This window comes from Equus asinus, chromosome 14 (assembly GCF_041296235.1).
Source record: "Equus asinus isolate D_3611 breed Donkey chromosome 14, EquAss-T2T_v2, whole genome shotgun sequence".
Taxonomy (NCBI): domain Eukaryota; kingdom Metazoa; phylum Chordata; class Mammalia; order Perissodactyla; family Equidae; genus Equus; species Equus asinus.
In genome coordinates, this window is record NC_091803.1 from 14,912,119 (window position 1) to 14,937,503 (window position 25,385).

At 48.5% G+C, this 25,385-nt stretch overlaps 1 protein-coding gene across 1 annotated transcript; it reads left to right on the forward strand.

The window, feature by feature from the left end:
• Positions 1 to 21,972, forward strand: MUC17 (mucin 17, cell surface associated). The gene is made up of 11 exons (XM_070484371.1): positions 1 to 6,996; positions 9,240 to 9,428; positions 9,930 to 10,060; positions 10,404 to 10,462; positions 13,543 to 13,694; positions 14,223 to 14,291; positions 14,380 to 14,545; positions 15,622 to 15,783; positions 15,970 to 16,067; positions 19,984 to 20,063; positions 21,364 to 21,972. The coding sequence occupies exons 1-11, from the start codon at positions 165 to 167 to the stop codon at positions 21,403 to 21,405; spliced, it is 7,980 nt and encodes a 2,659-aa protein (XP_070340472.1). The 5' UTR covers positions 1 to 164; the 3' UTR covers positions 21,406 to 21,972.
• Positions 21,973 to 25,385: the final 3,413 nt, after the last annotated feature.

Here is a 25,385-nt window from a genome sequence, read left to right on the forward strand (position 1 = left end):
ACACCACTGCATCTTCAACAACTGCTAGTGCCAGCACCACCTTGGTCACAGCTCAAACGGACACCAGTGCATCTTCCAGAACTCCTAGTGGCAGCACTACCCCTCAGACAACACCTACTGAGACCAGTGCATCTCCAATAAGTACTAGTGACAGCACTCCAACTATGACGACACCTACTGAGACCAGTGCATCTCCAACAACTACTACTGACAGCACCACCCCTGACACAACACCTGCCGAGACCACTGCATCTTCAACAACTCCTAGTGGCAGTACTTCAGCTGAGACAACAGCTACTGAGACCAGTGCATCTTCAACAACTGCTACAGGCAGCACCACCTCTGTGACAGCTCAAATGGACACCAGTGCATCTTCAACAACACCTAGTGGCAGCACGAACACTGAGACACAACCTACTGGGACCAGTGCATCTCCAACAACTGCTAGTGACAGCACCACCCCTGACACAACACCTGCTGACGCCAGTGAATCTTCAACAACTCCTAGTGGCCGCACTACCCCTGAGACAACACCTACTGAGACCAGTGCATCTCTAATAACTGCTATTGACAGCACCACCTTGGTCACAGCTCAAACGGACACCAGTGCATCTTCCAGAACTCCTAGTGGAAGCACTACCCCTCAGACAACACCTACTGAGACAAGCGCATCTCCAATAAGTACTAGTGACAGCACTCCAACTATGACGACACCTACTGAGACCAGTGCATCTCCAACAACTGCTAGTGACAGCACCACCTCTGTCACAGCTCAAACGGACACCAGTGCATCTTCAACAACTCCTAGTGGCAGCTCGACCCCTGAGACAACACCTACGGAGACCAGTGCACCTTCATCAACTGCTAGTGTCAGCACCACCACTGTGCCAGCTCAAATGGAGACCAGTGCATCTCCAACAACTACCAGTGACAGCACAACTATGACAACACCGGCTGAGTCCAGCACATCTTCAGCAACTCCTACTGACAGTACCACCCCTGTGACAACATCTACTGACACCAGTGCTTTTTCAACAACTGCTGCTGGCAGCACTACACCAGAGAAAACCCCTACTGAGACCACTGCATCTTCAACAACTGCTAGTGCCAGCACCACCACTGTGGCAGCTCAAACGGAGACCAGTGCATATTCAACCAGTCCTACTGACAGTACCACGCCTGTGACAACTGAAACAGAGACCACTGCATCTCCGATAACGAGTAGTGACAGCTCCACAACTAGGACAACACCTTCTGAGACCAGCGCATCTCCAACAATTGCTAGTGACAGCACCACCCCTGACACAACACCAGCTGACACCAGTGCATCTTCACCAACTCCTAGTGGCAGCACTAGCCCTCCGACAACACCTACTGAGATCAGTGCATCTGCAACAACTGCTAGTGACAGCACCACCTCTGTCACAGCTCAAACGGACACCAATGCATCTTCAACAACTCCTAGTGGCAGCACGACCCCTGAGACAACAACTATGGAGACCAGTGCACCTTCATCAACTGCTAGTGGCAGCACCACCACTGTGCCAGCTCAAATGGAGACCAGTGCATCTCCAACAGCTACTAGTGACAGCACCAAAACTATGACAACACCAGCTGAGTCCAGCACATCTTCAACAACTCCTACTGACAGTACCACTCCTGTGACAACATCTACCGACACCAGTGCTTTTTCAACAACCGCTACTGGCAGCACTACACCTGAGAAAACCCCTACTGAGACCACTGCATCTTCAACAGCTACTAGTGACAGCACAACCCCTGTGACAACACACACTGAGACCAGTGCTTTTTCAACAACTACTAGTGACAGCACCACAACTATGACAACACCAGCTGAGTCCAGCACATCATCAACAACTCCTACTGACAGTACCACCCCTGTGACAACATCTACCGACACCAGTGCTTTTTCAACAACTGCTGCTGGCAGCACTACACCTGAGAAAACCCCTACTGAGACCACTGCATCTTCAACAACTGCTACAGGCGGCACCACCTCTGTGACAGCTCAAATGGACACCAGTGCATCTTCAACAACTCCTAGTGGCAGCACTACCCCTGAGACAACACCTACTGAGACCAGTGCATCTCCAACAACTGCTAGTGACAGAACCACCTCAGTCACAGCTCAAACGGACACCAGTGCATCTTCAACAACTCCTCGTGGCAGCACTACTCCTGGGACAACATCTATTGAGACCAGTGCATCGCCAACAACTTCTAGTGACAGCACTCCCCCTGACACAACACCAGCTGACACCAGTGCATCTTCAACAACTCCTAGTGGCAGCACTAGCCTTCTGACAACAACTACGGAGACCAGTGCACCTTCAACAACTGCTAGTGACAGCACCACCACTGTGTCAGCTCAAATGGAGACCAGTGCATCTCCAACAACTACTAGTGACAGCACCACAACTATGACAACACCGGCTGAGTCCAGCACATCGTCAACAACTCCTACTGACAGTACCACTCCTGTGACAACATCTACCAAAACCAGTGCTTTTTCAACAACTATTACTGGCAGCACTACACCTGAGAAAACCCCTACAGAGACCACTGCATCTTCAACAGCTACTAGTGACAGCACGACCCCTGTGACAACACACACTGAGACCAGTGCTTTTTCAACAACTACTAGTGACAGCATCACAACTATGACAACACCTGTTGAGTCCAGCACATCGTCAACAACTCCTACTGACAGTACCACCCCTGTGACAACATCTACCGACACCAGTGCTTTTTCAACAACTGCTACTGGCAGCACTACACCTGAGAAAACCCCTACTGAGACCACTGCATCTTCAACAACTGCTAGTGCCAGCACCACCTTGGTCACAGCTCAAACGGACACCAGTGCATCTTCCAGAACTCCTAGTGGCAGCACTACCCCTCAGACAACACCTACTGAGACCAGTGCATCTCCAATAAGTACTAGTGACAGCACTCCAACTATGACGACACCTACTGAGACCAGTGCATCTCCAACAACTACTACTGACAGCACCACCCCTGACACAACACCTGCCGAGACCACTGCATCTTCAACAACTCCTAGTGGCAGTACTTCAGCTGAGACAACAGCTACTGAGACCAGTGCATCTTCAACAACTGCTACAGGCAGCACCACCTCTGTGACAGCTCAAATGGACACCAGTGCATCTTCAACAACACCTAGTGGCAGCACGAACACTGAGACACAACCTACTGGGACCAGTGCATCTCCAACAACTGCTAGTGACAGCACCACCCCTGACACAACACCTGCTGACGCCAGTGAATCTTCAACAACTCCTAGTGGCCGCACTACCCCTGAGACAACACCTACTGAGACCAGTGCATCTCTAATAACTGCTAGTGACAGCACCACCTTGGTCACAGCTCAAACGGACACCAGTGCATCTTCCAGAACTCCTAGTGGAAGCACTACCCCTCAGACAACACCTACTGAGACAAGCGCATCTCCAATAAGTACTAGTGACAGCACTCCAACTATGACGACACCTACTGAGACCAGTGCATCTCCAACAACTGCTAGTGACAGCACCACCTCTGTCACAGCTCAAACGGACACCAGTGCATCTTCAACAACTCCTAGTGGCAGCTCGACCCCTGAGACAACACCTACGGAGACCAGTGCACCTTCATCAACTGCTAGTGTCAGCACCACCACTGTGCCAGCTCAAATGGAGACCAGTGCATCTCCAACAACTACCAGTGACAGCACAACTATGACAACACCGGCTGAGTCCAGCACATCTTCAGCAACTCCTACTGACAGTACCACCCCTGTGACAACATCTACTGACACCAGTGCTTTTTCAACAACTGCTGCTGGCAGCACTACACCAGAGAAAACCCCTACTGAGACCACTGCATCTTCAACAACTGCTAGTGCCAGCACCACCACTGTGGCAGCTCAAACGGAGACCAGTGCATATTCAACCAGTCCTACTGACAGTACCACGCCTGTGACAACTGAAACAGAGACCACTGCATCTCCGATAACGAGTAGTGACAGCTCCACAACTAGGACAACACCTTCTGAGACCAGCGCATCTCCAACAATTGCTAGTGACAGCACCACCCCTGACACAACACCAGCTGACACCAGTGCATCTTCACCAACTCCTAGTGGCAGCACTAGCCCTCCAACAACACCTACTGAGATCAGTGCATCTCCAACAACTGCTAGTGACAGCACCACCTCTGTCACAGCTCAAACGGACACCAATGCATCTTCAACAACTCCTAGTGGCAGCACGACCCCTGAGACAACACCTACGGAGACCAGTGCACCTTCATCAACTGCTAGTGGCAGCACCACCACTGTGCCAGCTCAAATGAAGACCAGTGCATCTCCAACAACTACTAGTGACAGCACCACAACTATGACAACACCTGCTGAGTCCAGCACATCGTCAACAACTCCTACTGACAGTACCACCCCTGTGACAACATCTACCGACACCAGTGCTTTTTCAACAACTGCTACTGGCAGCACTACACCTGAGAAAACCCCTACTGAGACCACTGCATCTTCAACAACTGCTAGTGACAGCACCACCTCTGTCACAGCTCAAACGGACACCAGTGCATCTTCCAGAACTCCTAGTGGCAGCACTAACCCTCAGACAACACCTACTGAGACCAGTGCATCTCCAATAAGTACTAGTGACAGCACTCCAACTATGACGACACCTACTGAGACCAGTGCATCTCCAACAACTACTACTGACAGCACAACCCCTGACACACCACCTGCCGAGGCCACTGTATCTTCAACAACTCCTAGTGGCAGCACTTCAGCTGAGACAACACCTACTGAGACCAGTGCATCTTCAACAACTGCTACAGGCGGCACCACCTCTGTGACAGCTCAAATGGACACCAGTGCATCTTCAACAACACCTAGTGGCAGCACGAACACTGAGACACAATCTACTGGGACCAGTGCATCTCCAACAACTGCTAGTGACAGCACCACCCCTGACACAACACCTGCTGACACCAGTGCATCTTCAACAACTCCTAGTGGCAGCACTACCCCTGAGACAACACCTACTGAGACCAGTGCATCTCCAACAACTGCTAGTGACAGAACCACCTCTGTCACAGCTCAAATGGACACCAGTGCATCTTCAACAGCTCCTCGTGGCAGCACTACCCCTGGGACAACATCTACTGAGACCAGTGCATCGCCAACAACTTCTAGTGACAGCACTCCCCCTGACACAACACCAGCTGACACCAGTGCATCTTCAACAACTCCTAGTGGCAGCACTACCCCTGAGACAACACCTAGTGAGACCAGTGTATCTCCAACAACTGCTAGTGACAGCACCACCTCTGTCACAGCTCAAACGGACACCAGTGCATCTTCAACAACTCCTAGTGGCAGCACGACCCCTGAGACAACACCTACGGAGACCAGTGCACCTTCATCAACTGCTAGTGTCAGCACAACCACTGTGCCAGCTCAAATGGAGACCAGTGCATCTCCAACAGCTACTAGTGACAGCACCACAACTATGGCAACACCTGCTGAGTCCAGCACATCGTCAACAACTCCTACTGACAGTACCACCCCTGTGACAACATCTACCGACACCAGTGCTTTTTCAACAACTGCTACTGGGAGCACTACACCTGAGAAAACCCCTACAGAGACCACTGCATCTTCAACAACTAGTGACAGCAAAACCCCTGTGACAACACACACTGAGACCAGTGCTTTTTCAACAGCTACTAGTGGCAGCACTACACCTGAGAAAACCACTATTGACACCTCTGCATCTTCAACAACTGCTAGTGACAGTACCACACCTTTGACTACTGAAACGGATACCAGTGCATCTGCGAGGACTACTAGTGACAGCTCCACAACTATGACGACACCTTCTGTGACCACTGCATCTCCAACAACCACTACTGACAGAACCACCCCTGTCACAACACCTGCCGAGACCACTGCATCTTCAACAACTCCTAGTGGCAGCACTACCCCTGAGACAACACATACTGAGACCAGGGCATCTTCAACAAGTGCTACTGACAGCACCACCTCTGTGATACCTCAAACAGAGACTAGTGCACCTTCAACAACTCCTCGTGGCAGCACTTCCCCTGAGACAACACCTACTGAGACCAGTCGATCTTCAACAACTGCTAGTGACAGCACCACCTCTGTGACAGCTCAAACAGACACCAGTGCACCCTCAACAACTCCTGTTGGAAGCTCCACCCCTGAGACAACACCTACTAAGCCCAGTGCATCTTCAACAACTGCTAGTGACAGCACCACCCCTGTGACAACTCACACTTGGACTGCTGGATCATCAACAACTCCTAGTGACAGCACCACCTCTGTGACAACTCAAACTGTGAGCAGTACGTCTTCAACAAGTCCTAATGACATCACCACCTCTGTGACAACTCAAGCTGATGCCAGTACGTCTTCAACAACTGCTAGTGACATCACTACCCCTGTGACAGCTCAAACAGAGACCAGTGCATCTTCAACCACTCTTACCAACAGTGCCACCCCTATGACGACTGAAACTGAGAGCAGTGCATCTTCAACAACTTCTAGTGACATCACCACTACTCTGACAACTTCTACGGGACCTACTTTGTCTTCAACAACTCCTCATGGCACTCACACCCTTGTGACAACCTCTACAGCAGCTCGTACATCTGAAGTCACCCCATTTTCAGTGACTACTTCTCACATCACCTCCCCTGTGTCTACTCTTAGTCCTTCTAGCCCTTCAACAACTTCTGCCTCATCCACCTCTGTGACCCCTGATGTTGCCACCACCACAACTCTCACCACTTCAACTGCCAGGGGGGAACCTACCACGCTGAGCACTCCCTCCACCACAGTCACCATTCTCTCCACTAGCTCCTCTGCTGTTACAATGGGAAGCACCCCCACCACAACTTCTAGTTCTCCAACAACCACACCACGTAAGCAATTCTTGATTTCTCCTTTTTGAAACTTACATTTCTTTTCAATTTCCTCTTTATGGTTTTCTTTTTAAAGCTTTACTCATCATAGACTTCTTTTGGTCTTTCTTGTTTTCAATTCGATAAAACCTCTGCATTCCTATCATCCTAGCACTTACTTCTCTGCCCCATCTTGCTGTTTCTTGTACTAGTTCCAATCATTTGTACACTGCCTTTTACCTCTTTTTGCCTGGGTACCTTCAACCCCTGGTAAAGTGTCCACACATCCCATTCCCTCCCTTTGTACTCTGCAGTCTTTGTCCCACTGCATTTTTATACCATAATTTCACTACCTTTGTATTTTTTATTTGCATTTTCACATCTTTTTGATGGTCTTTCTCACTGATTTTCCTCATGTAAAGATTATTATCTTGGAGGAGAGGAGGATGTTGCCAATAGTATTCACAGGTACATTTGGCAACTCTCTCTACCACCATTCACTTTCATTTTCTTTTTTCTTATCCTCTGAGCATCCACCACAGCAGCAAAAGAAGGTGCACTTCTATCGGCTCTGAACTCAACCTCCATGCTCTTGAGTGTTTCTATCTTTGTGCCACCCTCTCTTCTCTCTGACTGTAGAGCTTTCAGCTCCCTTCACTCTGGTTAGGATGAGACCTGCCCCACTCCACACCTACTGTTATAATATACTGATATATTACATGCAATATGCGGTATATATTACATGATATACCATGATAGCTGTGAGTATTATTCTCAGATTGAGAGGATAAAGTATACTAGGTAAAATACTTGACAACATGCATTAATTGAGGTCAACTATAGATACGCTCACAGATACATGATCTGTGTCTGCCAGGGCACTGACCAGTCCCCTCTTGAACTGATGAAGGAGAAGGGCGGTTCTCCAGCTTTTGGCTGATGCGTTTTCTCAGGGCTTTGTGATTGCTTCCTCTGTTGAGCTCTGCTTTGCCTGGCCTTGTATTATGTGGCTTCATTCTCTGGTTTCTCTCCAATGTATCTTTGTCTTTTTAAGCTCTCTGGTTCTCAGATAGGGGGCTGAACATCTTCAGAGGGGAAGTCTGGACCTTGTGTTCCCAAGAAGCCCTACAGGTGTCTCTCAGTGAATGCCAGGTGGCCGCATGACCACCGGGCCCGCAGCAGCTGCTCACCCTTCTGAAGGAAGATGGTTGCCCTCTGTCTTTCTCCTGTCCCCTGGATGTTGGCCTTCCCTGTAGACTGTTGGGCAACAGGTGAACGAACCCCAGCAGCTGCTTTTGCTGCTACTCATAAGCCTGTGCTTGGGCTCTTACGTCAGGTCTGAACATCTTCAGTAATACACAACAGAGAGAAAGAGAGAGAGGCTGGTTTGGGATTTATGGGTCTCCAGTGTGCACAGGACTCTACTCTTAACTCATCTCTTCCATTCTTCCTGAATGTCTTGAACCAAAGGCCTGTAAACAGAGGCTGTGTGATGTGACTGTCATGGCTGTGGCCCCTGCTCCCTGAGTCTGATGGGGGTAGACCAGAAGGCAGAGGTGGGGCAGGTCTTCATAGAGTATATGCATACTTCATGCACCTCCCCAGAGAAACTATGCCTGGAAGACTGATGTGCACAGGCACAGCTCTTTGCAAGAAAAGCCAAAGAGAACAGAGCTTTATATTTTCCAGACTAGTTGGCAAAGACATTCAAGAGTTGTCTCGAACTACTTCCTATCTATTTACACTAAGTCTATACACCTCCCTCAAACTCCATGTCCCAGCAAATAAAAACGGAATCATGAACAGTCACGATGGCAATGATGTGCGGTACAGGTTCTTCTGAAGTAGGCGTGGAGGGACAATGACGTGCTCATTCCCAGCTTGGTGGACTTGAGATTGGCCAAGTCCCCCTGAGTTCTCACAGTCTCTGTTTCCCTTTTTCTCTTCCTCTGCCCTGACTGCATTGTCCCCAACCTCTCAAGACACCAGGGTTCTCTTTCCTCATTTTGGAGCCTGAAGGAAGGTATGCTGGCATAGGACTCCAAGACCAGGTCAAGTCTGGCCTCCACGTGGAACCTTGGGTGGGTCTCGTAGCCTCTCTCCACCTCATTTCTCCCATCCGTAAAGTGGGGATGACACTAACTGTCCTGCCTGCCCCAGGGCCTCATGAGAGTATCAAATTCAACAGAGTCTGCAAAAATATGTTGCAAGCCGTAAAGTGCTGTGCAAATACGTGTGGCTGAGTGGGGCCTTTTCCCTTTCAGAGACCTGCTTGAATGGAGGGACACTGAGTGAAGAGGGCTGTAAATGCCCCCCTGGCTTCGGAGGACATCAGTGCCAGAACAGGGTTCCGATCTGCTGGAACAACGGCACCTGGGATGGGCTCAAGTGTGTGTGCACCAGCCCCTACTATGGGACGAGTTGTGAGGAGGTGGTCTCAAGCCTTGACATAGGTAAGACTGCAGGGTCCTCCTCCCCTCCCCAATCCTGGGCCCAGTCTCCATGCTCAGCACCCGTTCCTGCCCCTCCTCAGCGTGTGGCCAGGAATATGGCCTCTTCCGGGGCAACCATTTGACCTGGTGGTAAGAAAGGTAAAGCATTAAAAAAATGAATAAAGCAAGGAAGTATAGTTTGGAACGAAATACAAATTTGGAACAAAATTTTACCATAAAACACACTTAAATGAGTATATAATGGAGCGGAATACAAAATGTGTGGTGGAATTCTCTAAGAGAATATAAGACCCATGGTCCTCTGGGCTGCATTCAAAGCCATGAGGAGTACAGTAGACCTGTCCCCCAAGGGGCACTCCGGTGAGACCTGACTGGAGGTCAGGGGTGGGGGACCTGGACCACGCCTCTTCCCAGGGCAGAATTGCTGGAGATGTGGGTCTCCTTGGTAGGGAATTTGGGGGGTGTTACCTCAGTAAGCGGTGCGGTGTCTGGCCCCCTCAGATTCTCCGCCAGAGACCGTCTCTGCCCAGGTGGAACTGACCGTGACAGTGACCAATATAGGGTTCTCTGAAGAGCTAAAAGACTGGTCTTCTCAGGAATTCCAGGATTTCAACGATACATTCACAAAACAGGTGAGCCTAGGAGAGCAAGTCCCCGTGGCCACTCGTTTCTCCCCGGGAGGAGTCTCTAAGGGCTAAGAAAGAAGTCACCCATTTCCTCAGGGCTTGCCAGGGAGGGAGGGAGGGAGGGAAAAACAAAGCAAGGCTCCCTCTGGGGGGTGCCGGGGGTCCCAGAGGCAGGGCAGGTCTCTGTGAAGGGACTACTCCATCTGGAGGGTATGCCGCTGCCAGGTGGGACACGGCCCGGCAGACACCGCCGGTCCATCCTCCACCCTCCTGAGATTCTGAGTAAGGAAAGGCCCGGTGGCACCGAGGTGGGGACTCTGGAGTGACACAATGGCCCCTTGCCTTTCAGATGGAAATTGTTTATTCCGGAATCCCTGAATATGAAGGGGTCAACATCACAAAGCTGAGGTGAGTGTCTGGGGCTTCTTGGAAGCAGGCTTTTGGAGGGGAAGCAGTAGTCATAACTATAAAGACAATTGTAACTATGTCCCCTGTATTAGTCTGCTCAGGCCACCATAACAAAAGACCACAGAGTGGGCGGCTTACACAACAGAAATTTATTTCTCATGGTTCTGGAGGCTGGAAGTCCAAGATCAAGGTGTCAGCAGGGTAAAATCAGGTTTCTTCTGAGGCCTCTCTCCTTGGCTTGCAGATGGCCGCCTTCTTGCCGTGTCCTCACACGGTCTTTCCTCTGTTCAGGTGCATCCCTGGTGTGTCTTTGTGTGAACAAATTTCCTCTTCTTATAAGGACACTGGTCAGATTGGATCAGAGCCCACCCTATTGGCCTCATTTTTACCTAATCACCTCCATAAAGGCACTATCTCCAAATACAGTTACATTCTGAGGTACTGGGGCTTGGACTTCAACACAGGAATTTGGGGGGAACACAATTCAACCCACAACAACCGTCCAACAATTACAGTTTCACATACATTTTCCAAATGAAAGCTTGTAACTACCCTGTGGGTGAGGCCAGTAGGACTGTTCCCATCACACAGATGAAGAAACTGAGGCTTAGAGAGCACAGTGAGTTGCCCAAGGGATCATTTATAGAGTGGTAGAGCCAAGACAAAGAGAAGTCCTCTTGCGCTGGCAACACCCACACCAGAACCCCTGGAGGCTACCCTTGTGTGATGGACATTCCATTGGTCTTCAGAGACGAAGCCAAATAACCTGCGAAGGGAAGCCCCCCAGGGAAAAAAGCACCCAAACCCACAGTTATTTTGTGTTTACTTTTACTCACCTACGATAGGATTCTGCCCCCCCGCCCCGAATCTTTGCCCTGTTATTGACCCCCAACTTTATGAAATCCTTTGAATGGTGCTGGCCAACTGGGCTTACATGGGTCCCCCAGCTTCCTCTGGATCATGAAGAAGACATCTTTTCTCATGGTTTACAGAGTCTCCAAGAGGAACTTACAACCAATAGGGGGAAAAAATGCACAAAAAGCACAGAAGACAAAAGTGTCTACTAGCCTCTGTTTTTCTTTCTCCCTTAATTCTAACAGGAAAGTTCTTCTGTCTAATGTAAGGTAGGACTGGGTGGGATTCCCAGGCCCCTCCCAGTCTGTGTTCATGGCAGGTGCCTGGGTCAGCCAGGCTCCGGGCAGGGAGCTGCTTGCTGCTCTTGAGCAGCTCAGCTTCCCTGCAAGAGAAAAGCATTTTTCTTTCTGGCCCTAAAACTCCTTTCTGGGACTGGCATGTGCTGACCTTGCAGGGTTCTCTTTTGCCCTGTGGGGGGTCTTTAAGGCCAGTCCTTATCCTTCTTCCCTACCTGTTCCTCTCTATCTCTCAGGTGAAAGAGAGAGGACGGGCTCTGTGGACCAGGCACAGAGCCAGCACCTTTCCATTCCTGGTCACGGCAGTCACCTGAAGGCGTTTCTAGGTATCTTCCTCCTCATGCGGAGAGGAGGAGAGAGCCGGGCTCTGAGGGCTCCGGGAAAACACACAGCAGGAAAGGGCGTCTTGCTCAGAGAGTGGCTCCAGAGAGGTCTGGGAGAGGGCAGATAAGAAGTGAGAATCACTCACTTTGAAAGCATGGAAGGAACAGTCCTGGGAACCATCTGTCCACGCCAGCCCATCATTTTACAGACAAGGGAACTGAGGCCCCATGAGGCCAGGTGGCTGGTCCAAGGTCACACTGTTACTTAGGGCCAGTGTCAGGGTCTCATCCCGCACCTCCTAACTCCCACTACACCCGCACAACCTCGATCAAGCCCCAGTTCTCCATGGGAGCTCTCAAAAAGGGAGCTGAGGACAGTGATGGAGACTGGGAGATGCTTGAGGCCACGACCAAGCGGGCTTCGTGGGAATGGCTGCATCCTCATTGTGAAAGGCAGCCTCGAACTAGATCTCCTGGTCCCTTCTGACTGTAGTGCTATTCTGAGTTATTCTAATTCTAGTATTCTATATGTTATACCAAATATTATTATAATAATTATTATATTAGTAATAATGTGAATAATAATATTAAGAACTCTACTATTCTATATGTTATTTCTAATTCTAACATTATCCTATGAGCATCCGTCCAGACCTGCTATTATATTTAGGCCTCTGAATATAAGCATTAAGGAGAATGCAAGGGGAAGAGACTACTGTTGACTTCCAGTACTTAGGAATCTTGGATTGTGAGCATGAGAATGTAAGACTTGTTGCTGTATTTTTAACCCAGAAAGGACTCTTTCCTGGGGTGCAAATAATTCCTACACTCACTTGAGAGAAGTAATTTGCCTTCCGGAATAACAGTGTGTTGATTTAAAGGCATTTCTGGTTCTTTTTTGGTGACTGCTCTGACTGGAGATGGGGAGTTAGGGAGAAGAGAGAAAGCAAAGAGCTGCTGTGAGCTTGTCCGAGGCCGCTCTCACTTCGGAGCCCGGCCCCAGACTTCTCCGACCTCCTACACAGAGAGTAGGGAAAGACTTTCGCCTGAAATTTTACCTTTTAGATGTCAGAGACTCCTTCTAGAATTGACCAAAATGTGTGTGAGTAGAAAATAGGTACATATGCACCTTCAAATTTTTGCATACAATCTTAGCAGGCCCGCAGACCTCCTGCAGCCTGAGCCACCTAGCAATTCATGAATCCCATGAGTCCCTGGTGTGACCTCCAACCCCTCAAGGACACCTTGCCAGCAGCTGCCCAGTCTCCCACTTGAACACATCTCATAGTACCTTAAGGATGACCTCTTCCACGGTCCCATCCCTCTGTCCATCTTCCTCCCTAAGACTTTCACGCAGGGCGGCCCAGAGCCTTCCCTTTGTAGATGATTCTCTTAGGCTCAGGTCATGATAGAAGTCCTATGGTGAAGCGCCTAGCAAGGCACCTGGAACGAGCCTTTACCCAGTAAACACTGGGTCATCATTTTCAATGGTCCTGCCCCAGATCTGCCTTCCTATGGGAGCAGGAGGGCACAGCCTACCTGGGGAAAGGGTAGGAGAGGCGGGTACCCATTATGACCCTGAGGGCATCTTCCTCTTTCTCCTCAGTCCTGGCAGTGTGAAGGTGGAGCATGATGTCATCCTGAAGGCCAACTTCACCCCAGATTACAAGGACGTTTTGGATAAGGCCATCCAGGACGTGGAGTCAAAAATCAAGACTACAACTCAAGAACAAATAAGCACAAATAATACCTGCGAAAGTAAATTCCTAGGCTTCTGGGGAGGGCCATGAGGGGGTCTTCAAGCGTTGCCATCCCTGGGGTGGGGGAGGTGAGAAAAGCCGCTGGGGGCAGCAACAGAGCACTGAGAGCCCAGGACTCCGTCCCCAAGCTTGTCACTCAGACTAGCATATTCCCAGAGACGCTCTGAAAGGAGAGTGCAGAGCCAGTGTATACGCAGGCTAAATCCTGTGGTTGCCAGAGTCTGCAGGAAAATGAAGCACAGCGTGGCTTACTATGCAAAGTAGACGCTGCTCAACGGAGTGAGGGGTGTGAGGAACTTGGCAGAGGTGGCTATAGGAGAAGGACACGGCGAGGGGTCGGGGGGGGGGCAGAGGACACTTGCAGGATCATCGTTCTGGAGAGCTAGATGTGTGGCTCGCATTCCTCCTCTGCGAGGATGGGCTTCCCAGCTCCCCCCACCACAGCCCCTCACCGCCCCCCCCCTCACATACACCTGAGCCCCCGGCAAAACAAGCTTTTTATAGGCTTCACGTGTCTCCTTCACAGCCTTACTGTGTTTCAACGAGACTGCCACCAGGGTGCAAAACATTTCAGTTACCCAGTACGACCCTGAAGGTAGGTGACGTGAGGGGCTTCGGGGAGGGCGCGGGAGGCAGGCGGGCTCCCAGCCTCCTGATCGCGGCCCCTCTTCCACGCCCCTCAGAGGAGTGCCGGGAGAAGGCCGGGCAAGACTTCGCTGAGTACTTCTTTGTGGAGTACGACGACAACGGGAAACCAAACTGCATCAGCCGTTGCGAGCCGAACTTCAACAGGTCCCTCAACTGCAACCATGGGACGTGCCAGCTGGACCGCAGCGGCCCTCGGTGCTAGTGAGTGTCGCAAGTCCCATCCAAGCCCAGATGTCCTCCTCCCCGCCCCTCAAGACTGCCTGGAGGCCGAGGTCCTGGCGTGGGTCCTCGCCCTTCTGGAATGCAGCTAGCCACAAAGGACGCGCGTGGCCAGAGCCCCAAGGCCAGGTCCAGAACGGGCCGAGGTGGCTCAGTAACTGCCCTCCCCTCCCCGGCATTTGTGCCGAGAGAGGCTGAGGAGTATGCCCAGCTCTGAGGAAGCAGAAGGAAGGCCCCAGCCTCGGGAAGCTCCTGGTCAGATGGCGAGGACAGAGCCTTGCTCCCAGGAGAGATCAGCGCCCCCTGCTGGGGGAATGTGGAAAGAGCACACACCTGCATGGGGTTGGGGTGGGGGTGGGGGTGGGGGTGGGGGTGGGGGGGTGAGGCAGGGGTGGGAGGAGATCGTGTAAAGGTGGAGTCACAGGAGTAGGAAAGCAAAGGAAGGCATTGCCCTCTGAAACTAAACCTAAGAGAGACCAGCTGGAGCACCAGGTGTGGGGGAAGCAGTCACACATACGCAAAGGCCGGAGTAGTTATTCCGGTATGGCTTCCTGGAAGAGGAGTTCGCAAGCTGGCGCCCGCCGCGGGCGGGAAAAGAGCCGGGCTTAGAGAAGGCATCTCCAGGGAGGAGGAGGAGCTTCAGAGGTGGAGTGCGCTCCCTGGTCCCGGCATGGCGGAGTGTTTCTCTGGATAGAGAGGGAGGCTGAAAGGGAGGATGATTAATGTGTGTGCAAAAGAGTCACAGTTGGGTCTCAAGGTCCTGGGTGCAGCCCAGGGAAGCCCCAGTGTTGGGCCAACTCTTCTAGGTCTTGGGCTGCAAAACCTAAAGCCTAGTGCTGGGTATTGGGCCTATTTAAGGCCCATCCGGTGGAAACGACTTCGTCTCTGTTCATCCCCTTGGGGCTCCTTGCTCTGCACCCTAGTGAACTCGTCTTACCTTCTCCTCATTAAGCACCCATGGGGTCAGGGCCGGTTCTGAGACTGGGAGGCTGCGGGCACTGGCTGGCCCTGACTCTGGGTGGCTCCCTCTCCCCACCTGCACCTTCTCTCTGTCTCAGCTGCCTGATCACAGACACTGAATGGTACAGCGGGGAGACGTGTGAATTCAGCACCAAGAAGAGCCTGGTGTACGGGCTCCTCGGGGCGGCAGGCGCAGTGGTGCTGATCATCCTCGCCATCCTCCTGATGTTCATCTTCCGCTCCAGAAGGCAGGTGGAAAGGTGAGCCACTGCCACCCCTCTTCCGTTTGCCGCCACCTCCTCTTCCTTTTCTGATCCCTCTGTCTTCAATCATTCCATCCTCGGAGTGGACAGTGGGGGAGCTGAAAGCAAGGACATAGCCAGCCCCTGAGTCCTTGTCCCTGTTCCCTGCTCATAACAGGGTCTTTCTGGTGTTTCTACCAACAGGCAAAAGTCCAAAGTGGCTCAGTTGTACAAGTGGCATGAAGAGGATGGTGGGCCAGCCCCTGGGACCTTCCAGAACATTGGCTTTGACATCTGTGAAGGTATTGGAAATCCCAGTGGACTCAGAGTGTCTCCAAGTGAGGAGAGATGCCTGGGAGGCGCATGGATAATCCTGGCATGAAGGAGCGAAAGGGACAAGCATTTCAATCTCAAAATTTTGGGTTCCACATCTGCAACCGTATTTCCACCACTGGCTCCTGAAAGGCCCTAGATGGGGCATAAGCATGGGCACAGCCTAACTAGACCACTGGGGAGGCACAGCTGACTTGATGCTGGTAGATATCTCCAGAACACAAGACTGTGCCTATGTGGACACAGATAAGCGCCTAGGAGTGGGTGAGCTCGTTAGCAGTGAGTTATAGCTCAGTAAAGTGATTAAGTGTAGATTTTGTTAGGTTAAATGTACAAGTTAAAATGTCTAGAAATCGAGACTTTAAATTCTAAAGAAGGAAAAGATGGGATGACACTTTTTCTAGAAATAGTATTTAAATTATAAAGAAGGGGGAAATTGGAATTAGGAAAACATTTTAGTCAATCCACAAGAAGGCAAGAAAGGGGAACAAATGAAAACAAAAGGGGATGACAAATAGAAAGCACAAGTAAGATGATGGCAAATAATCCACCGTATCAACAACTACAATAAATATAAGTGGGTTAAACGTTCTAGCTAAAAGAATGGAGTTTTTAAAAATCTAGCTATTCACTGTGGATGAAAGGCATACGTAAAATAGAAGCACAGAGAAAGGATGAAAGCAAGGGTATGAAAAAAGACAAAACTAATACTAACCCGAACAGCTGTGTTCTATCTATAGCTGTATTCATTGCAGGCAAATAAACTTTAAGGCAAAAAGAATTCCTAAAAATGATCAATGTCAGATAAAAATGATAACTATCTACTGGGACAAAATGGTTTACTTTGTTAAGAGGATATAACAAGTCCAACATGTGTATCGTATAAATACAGCTTCAAAATATACAAAGCAAACATTGACAAAATTACAAGGAAAAGTTGATCAATCCACCAACATCGTGGGAGATTTTTAAAATATCTCTGTTAATAGTTGATTGATCAAGCAGACAAAAAGTCATCAGGCTATAGGACTTTCATACAAAATAATTAACAACCTTCATATAATTGTTATGGACAGACTGTATTGGACAACTGGAGAGTGCACATTCGTTACAAGAGCTTACAGAAAACTTGTCAGAATCACCACACACAAAGCCATAGATAGTCTCAACAAATTTCAAAAAATTTATTTAAATCAGATTATATTATCTGACCACAGTGCAAGTGAATTAGAAATTCATAACAAAAACATTTCTGGACAAAGAAAACAAAAGTCCTGTATCTTTGGAAATTTTTTAAAAAGTTTCTAAATAACTCATGGACCAAATAAGAAATCATAATGAAAGTTGGAAAATACTCAGATCTGAATGATAATGAAAATACTTGGTTTCAAAACTTATGGGATGCAGCTACAGCTGTACTCAGAAGAAAACTTATAGCCTTAAAATGCTTTTATCAAGGAAGGAAAAGAAAGATTGGAACTTATTTGGCTAATTTTTCAACTCTAAAAGTTAGGAAAAGAATAGCAAAGTAATTGCAAAGAATGGAGATGCAAAAATAAAGATAAGAGCAGAAATCAACAAACTAGAAAGCAGAATTACAATAGAAAGGGTCAACAAATCAAAAGTTGGTTATTTGAAAAGATTAATGAATTGACTAATTTCTGCTTAAGATTATTGAAGAGTAAAGGGTGAAGGTACAAATAGTGTCAGGAGCGAGTAAGGGAACATCACGGTGATTGTAGCAGTTATTTAAAAGACAAGAAGAGGGGCCGGCCCGGTGGCGCAGCGGTTAAGTTCCCACGTTCCGCTTCAGCAGCCCAGGGTTCACCAGTTTGGATCCCGGGTGCAGACATGGCACCGCTTGGCAAGCCATGCTGTGGTAGACGTCCCACGTATAAAGTAGAGGAAGATGAGCACGGATGTTAGCTCGAGGCCAGTCTTCCTCAGCAAAAGGAGGAGGATTGGCTGCAGATGTTAGCTCAGGGGCTGATCTTCCTCAAAAAAAAGAAAAAAGAGAGAGACTATTATGAACATCTTCCAACCAATAAATCCATAAACTTAGGCAAAATTCTGAAAGCCAGAATGGCAGTTAAAACTGCTTTTCAAAATGAATCAGGCTCAGATGGTTTTACGAGTTCTACCAAATATTCTGATTGATCATCTTCTACAAACTCATTCACGGACTGGAAAAAGAGGGAATTCTCTCCCATTCACATTATGAGCCTACTGTAAACGTTTATAGCAAAGCCAGACAAAGACAGTACAAGAAAGTAAATTTAAAGACAAAATCCGCTTGCACACATAGATACAGAGATCTAAACAAAAATTAACACACCAAACCCAGCAGGTTTGACTAGTTGGGTTTATTCTAGAAAACCAGGCTAGCTCAAGATTAGAAATCTATTTATAAATTCACCACGTTACCAGAATTAGAAGAAAAATAGGATCATTTCAGTGGATGTGAAAAAAGACATTTAATAAAAAATCCATATCTGCTCATTATAAAAACTCAGCCAATTAGGAAGGGAAGAGAACTTCCATTTCCCGGTAAAGGTCTCCACACAAACACGCAAAAATCATTCTCTGTTTTTTTTTGAGAAAGATTAGCCCTGAGCTAACATCTGCTGCCAATCCTCCTCTTTTTGCTGAGGAAGACTGGCCCTGAGCTCACATCTGTGCCCATCTTCCTCTACTTTATACGTGGGATGCCTACCACAGCATGGCTTGCCAAGCGGTGCCACGTCTACACTCGGGATCCGAATCAGCAAACCCCGGGCTGCCGAAGCGGAACGTGCAAACTTAACCGCTGGGCCACCAGGCCGACCCCAAAAATCATTCTCAGTGATAAAACATTACAAGTCATTCCATTTAACCAGGGGTTGGTAAACATTTTCTACAAAAAGCCAGCTAGCGTTTTTTGGGCTTTGTGGGCAGTGTGACTTCTGTCACAGCTACTCAACTCTGCTGGCGAAAGCAGCCATGGATAATACATAAATGAAGGAATGAGTGTGATTGTGTTCACTGAAACGTTTTCAACCACTGAAAAATGTGGAAAAAAATTCTTAGTTTGTGGGCCATGTGAAAATAGATGTCAGGCTGGGTTTGGCTCACAGGCCATAGTTTGCCAACCCCTGCCTTGAACCAGGCGCAGGTCACAGATGCCCTCTCTCTCTAATTCTATTAATCATTGTCCCGGGTATCCTAATCAGTATAATAAAAAAGAAAAAGAAGTAAAGAGGTTAAAGGTTGAAAAGAAAAATATAAATCTGTCATTGCTGATGATATGATTGTCTTACATAGAAAACCCAAAAGAATGTTAATCACTCGCAGTAATAGAATTTATCAAAGTTGCCAGATATAAGGTCAGTTCTTACAAGATCAATTGCATTTCTGTGCATCAGCAACAAACAGATCCTTTAATTTAAAATACCCCTTATACAGCAACAAATATATACAGTACTTAGGAATCTATTCAACAAAATACGTTTAAGACTTTTCAGTGGAAAATGAGAAAACTTTATTTTAAAACATTGTAGAAACCCTAAAGGAATGAAAAGCCATATTCCATAAATTGGGGCACTCAGTATCCCGAAGCCGTCACATGGCACCCTCAATCCAGGCCAAATCTTAATGGACTTTCCAGGAACTGGGAAGCTGCTTGCAAAGCACTTGTGGTTTTTCTTTGTTGAATTTTTAAATGCAATTCTTCACATCTTCTGAGAAGCAATGAAATCATTGCTGAAATAGCCTGTCATGTCTGCAGTCATTTTCAGTTTCCTGGGAAGGGAGGATGCACCCCTCACCCTGTGGTGGGTAGGATTAGAGGGAGAGAAAAGAACATGTCTTCCTAACCATCTGCTTCTGTGGGATTTTCTCTCCATCTAGAACAAGAGAACTATATCCGCCTTGACTCCATCTATAGTAACTTCCAGCCCGCCCTGGGCCACATAGACTCTGAAACAAAGGTAAGAAGGGTGTGAATGAGGTGCTCGTCTCCCTTCACCATGAGACCCTGTCTCCCCTCCCACCATGGGAGGATCTTCAGAAGAGCAAAGTTATGTTTACAGTTTGTTGGTCCAGGTGATCATCCAGGCCTGGGAAATGGACATGACTCAGGGTAGCAGCAGGCGGAGGGGAGGGAGAGCTAAGCAGCCAGGTGGGATCTACCATCCCTAGACCCCTGAGGCTCCAGGCTCAGAGGTTTCCGTCTCCACTTTAAATATGTCCTTGATGGCCAATTTATTTAGCCATTTTAATTTCAAGGTCATGTAAAAATCAAAAGAATAGTGCAGTAAATACTTATATACCCTACCTAGAGCAGCAATGTTTAACACATTGCCGTATTTTCATTATATATATATATATATAGGATATACTCCCAAGTTTTGCTGAGCCATGGAAGTCGGTTGCAAACATTATGACACTTGGTCCCTAAACACTTCAGCACACTCCCCCAGATACCACTATCATGCCAAATGAATGGATAATAATTCCACAATACCATCCAATATCCATTTTCCCAATTAACCGAAGAACATCTTATTACTGGTTTTTTCAAATATGAATACCACAAATTTCACTCACTGACTTTTGTTGTGTCTCTTTGTTCTTTCAGTCTAGAACCAATTCCTACCTTTTTAATATGTTGATTTTTAAAACAGTCTAGGATGGTTGTCTCAAGGAATGTCCCACATTCTGGATTTGTCTAATTATTTCCTCAGGGTGTCGTTTAACTTTTCCTTCAATCCTCTGTGTTTCCTACAAACTGGCAGTTAGGTCTAGAGGCTTGATTAGACTCAGCTTAAACATTTTTGTTAAGCATATGTCATCAATAACACTATTGCATACCTCAAGAAGTATGTAATGTCAGGTTGTCCCGCTATGATTGAAGCCAAAATTGGTCACTTGGCAAGGGGTGATCACTCCTTGATTACCACTTTAATTTTATTTCAACTGGATGGATACTTGAGGGCAGAAGAAATACTCTCAAAGCATTCACACCTCAGAAGAAGTGTAATTGGCTTCAGGCACTATACTCCCTCGAGAGAGCCTTGGGGCAAAGATGAACTCTTCCCTAGCCAGGATACCTTTAAGCCTACCTAACTCGGAGGGCAGGGGAAGGGGAGACACAGCTGGTTTGTGCTCGACTCCAGGTGATAGGATAAGTTCTAAACTGAGCACTTCCCCAGGCCCACGACTCTTATGCTTCCAAATCCCAGCTTCCTCGTGGGCCCAGCCCTCACCTGGTTCTCTCTCTCTCTCCAGATCAGAATTAAGAGGCCTCAGGTGATCATGACATCGATTTAAGGCAAAGACAGTTTCGCACGGAACTCTGGGGTCTGGAAGTGAGTTCGACTAAGCTTGGTGGAGCATTTCCCCATCACGAGCATTCCACGGGAACTGATGAGAAACAACACCTACCAGCACTTACCTAGGAGGAAAAGGAGAGAGACCACAGTGCTGGGGAACGCTCAAATAAAAGCACCGTGGAAGCTCCTGTGGGCTTGTCATGATCTCAGGCGAGGTCCTCCCGCTCATTCCAGGGAGATTCTTCCTCCCGACGGCCCTGCTTCAGCACCAAGGACAGCGCCCGAATCAACTCGTTTACCCGGAGAGATTGCTTACACTGGACTGAACTTGATACAAAATGCTTTTGCAAGATTTATTGCATCTCATCTTCATAACAAACATGAGTTTTTAAGTATACGGCATTTTTCTTTGAGTATACAGGATTGTATATTGTTAACTGTTTTTTATCTACAGGTTCTGATTTTTTGTTAGTGAATATAATCGTATATATTTCTAATGTATATAAATAAGAAACTAATATATATGTATCTAATAACTAAAAACAGCAAAGGCAATTTAACTAAATTTTCATGGTTCCCAGACCTTTCTCTGTCGATGCCCTATACAATCTCCTGTTTCTCACTTGCCAGGCCCTCTCTCCTCGTCTCCTCCAGGATGTAGGGTCTGATGAGTTTGGTCTCAAGGTGCCAAGTAAATCTGCAGCCAGGAAGAGTGCCATCCCTGACCTTCTCCAGCATCACTTGCTGGTCACTAAGGATGCCATGAGGCAGGACCCACACTCACTCACTCACTCACTCACGTGATACAGGGACTCACTTTCTACTGGGAGAGAACCAAGTTCTCTTTCTGGAAATGGGCTCATGTTTCTCTCTTCAGATCTGAAGAGATGGAGTCCTGAGTTCTATTTCCAGCTTTTTCATCAGCTCCCTGGGTTAAATTTGGAAAAAATCCTATTTGACCATTTGGATTCAGTCCTGCCTTCTACTGAATAAGGAATAGGTTTTTCCCGAAGTCCCCCTCATCACCGTCATTTTTAACGTTTTTAGGATGTTTTATGATTCCTGCCATGCAGCTCAGGATTCATTTTGTGGAAGGCCACCCTACTTAAACTTAAAACCTAAGAAAGAGCCGAGGCTCTGCTGCCCCCTCATGGACACTTAGAGCATCTGCAGGCGCCGTTCAGCTTCTCAAAGCCATTCTCTCCTGGCCTCCCCCTTTCACTGGGTTCATTCTCATATTTAACATCTAAATCCTCAGCTTCTAAAACTCACTGTCTTAGTGCATTCGGGCTGATGTAACATAATTCCATAGACTCGGGGAGGGGGCTTATAAACAACAGACATTTGTTTCTCACAGTTCTGGAGGCTGGAAGTCCAAGATCAAGGTGCTGACAGATTTGGTGTCTGGGGAGAGCCCACTTCCTGGTTCATAGGTGGCTGTCTTCTCACTGTAATCTCGCATGATGGAAGGGGTGAGGGAGCTCTCTTTGACCTCTTTTATAAAAGCACTAATCCCATTCAGGAGAGCTTCGCCCTCATGACCTGACCACCTCCCCAAAGCCCCACCTATTACCATCACCTTGGGGGTTAGGATGTCAACATAGGAATTTGACGGGGGCGCAAACATTCAGTCCATAGCTGTCCCTGACACTGTTATGTATACTTCGTACATCACATTCATAATTTTCCCTACAATCTGTCCCATCAGGTCGAGGATGGGGCTTTGTTCCCCTCAGACCCCCACAGAGCCTAACACAGTGCTTTGTGTGTAGAAGATGCTATTAAAATTTCTTACATTTAATTGAATCAACACTCATCTCCACAAGGTCTTTAAAGATATCTCCTGTCACATTCATTCCATCCTTCTCTGGTCTCCCTTTGGGCTTGTGTCAACAAGACATAATCGAATTCTTACTTGATTTCTAATGGTTTCATACCTGCTTATCTCCCATCCTATGGAAAGCCCCATGTTCTGGGGTCATAGAATCTAGCCCGGGCTGTGCACACTGTGGGCACTCATACGAATATTCTGGTTTCCTCTTCTCTTCTCTTCTTTCCTCCCACAGCCAAGCCTCACCCTTTCTGGAAGGGATCGAGACAGAAGGAGTAGTCAGCAGAGTTTCTTTCTCCATCCCGGGGGGCCCTCGGTTTGGGAATAAACACAGCATCCTGATCTCCCTCTCTATGTCTTTTCTCATCACTTTCAGCCACTCAGAGATCCTGGGGATGGGGCAAGTATGAAATGAGGCTGGAAGTTCAAAGACTGTTCCCTGATGAGAAACTAAGCCTCAGGCCACTAGCCCACCCTCAAAACGTGTAGGACAAGAGAAATAATTTTCCAAAGCATCCTCTAAAATTCACCTCTCTCGCAGGCAGATTAGAGCGTGGTCTTTTTGAAAACTGTAAGGGCCTCAGCATTTAGAACGCCAGAGGTTTTACCAGACCTGGAAAGATGTGACAACTGTGTTTTGCTGCTGAGGGAAACATGACCCCATAGATGGCGTTTAGATTACACCCCCAGGTCGGGCAGGCCTGATTCATCTACGATGATACAGCAGGCGGGGGAGCTGGCGGCTTCTTAAGTCGGGCTGCGTGACAAGAGGCAGGGCTCACAGGGGAGCCAGGCGGCTAAGGAAATTTACTGCGTGTTGCAACCAGGGAAAGTGGAATTGGACCTGAGCGATAATCAGCCTGATTAGCTCAGTGCCTCCTGGAGAGAGCAGAGGGCGAGGAGACACTGAGGGGTAGGGGTGGAGGGCAGGTTAGCTAGGATCAGGGTGGAGCCCCAGCAGCTGAGGTTTGGTAAGGCCAAGAACGCCCGGGGCCCAGAGAAGTATATGGGGCAGCAAACCCAGAGAAAACAAGTTCAACGCCCAGAGTGAGGGTGGGTCAGAAGCAGCGACCAAGCTAAAGGCTGGTAGTGGGAAACGCAGGCATGGGCGGTGGTAGGCAAACCAGGAGCGAGGGGAAGGACAGTGGGCAGAGCCGGGGAGCCCATAGCACCTCCTCCCTGGGTGCTGGCCAAAGGGCGGGCGCTGGCCAGGTGAGAGGCTCAAGATCCACCATCAGCAACCCCCTCTCAGGCCCGACTCTCGGAAACTTGGCCTCTGCTGGAGGTGTCAGTCATAAGCAGAGCTCACCAGCGTTGATCTTGGTGACAGACCACAAGGTTCCCAGAGGGAGGTTGCAGGGACCCCTGGAGTTCTGGCTTGTGAGATAAAACTACAGCCTGCTGGTTCTGCCCTCCATCCCTCATTTCTATAGGACATAAAATTTGAACCCACAGGAAAAGAGGACCTATAATGTCTGGTGAAGACTGAGTGACTTTGTTCTCCATGACCCTTACTGGCCATTGATGGGCCCCTGCCAGACTTCCAAAATTGCCCTGATCCCAATTACAGCCCAACCATCTGTGAGCCCTTAGGTATACGCCAGGCCTGAAGCCAAACGTGCACATGCATTACTTCATGGCTTCCCAACCTGGGCACCTCAACTCAGCATGCCCTGAAAGGGTTACAGGTGTGCATGGAGAGGGAGCCCCTGGCCCTCGGACCACACTGGGCAGGGCTTGCCAGAGGCTGGTGCCCCACCCTCAGGTAACTTCTGGCCTCCAGTCTTATCAATGCAATCATTTTTCATACATGCCGTCACGAAAGAGGTTTGAAAGCACATCATTATTTCATTTGATCCTCACAACAACCCTATGAGGCCAGAACATTTTTCTCCTTTTTACAGATGAAGAAAGTGAGGAATTGAAGGATTAAGTGGCTCGCCTGTGGTCACCCACCTAGGAAGAGGTAAGTTTGCACCGGGCGAGCTTAGCTTGAAAGCCGACTGTGTGAACAAGGCTTTGGGAAAGCAGACTGCTCCCTCTGTAACACCAGGTGCTAATTGCTAGCAGAACGAGCTCTCCCTCAACACCTCCACGAGGTTGAATGTTGTCCGCCTGAGTAGGACGGGGGCCTCTTTCAACAGCAT

Bases quoted from the DNA above. Each gene is read 5' to 3' on its own strand.
- MUC17 (XM_070484371.1), top strand. From the start codon at position 165: ATGACGACACCTACTGAGACCAGTGCATCTCCAACAACTACTACTGAC. The intron at 13,695-14,222 runs GTAAATTCCTAG...TCTCCTTCACAG, and splicing joins CACAAATAATACCTGCGAAA to CCTTACTGTGTTTCAACGAG. The intron at 16,068-19,983 runs GTATTGGAAATC...CTCTCCATCTAG, and splicing joins TGGCTTTGACATCTGTGAAG to AACAAGAGAACTATATCCGC.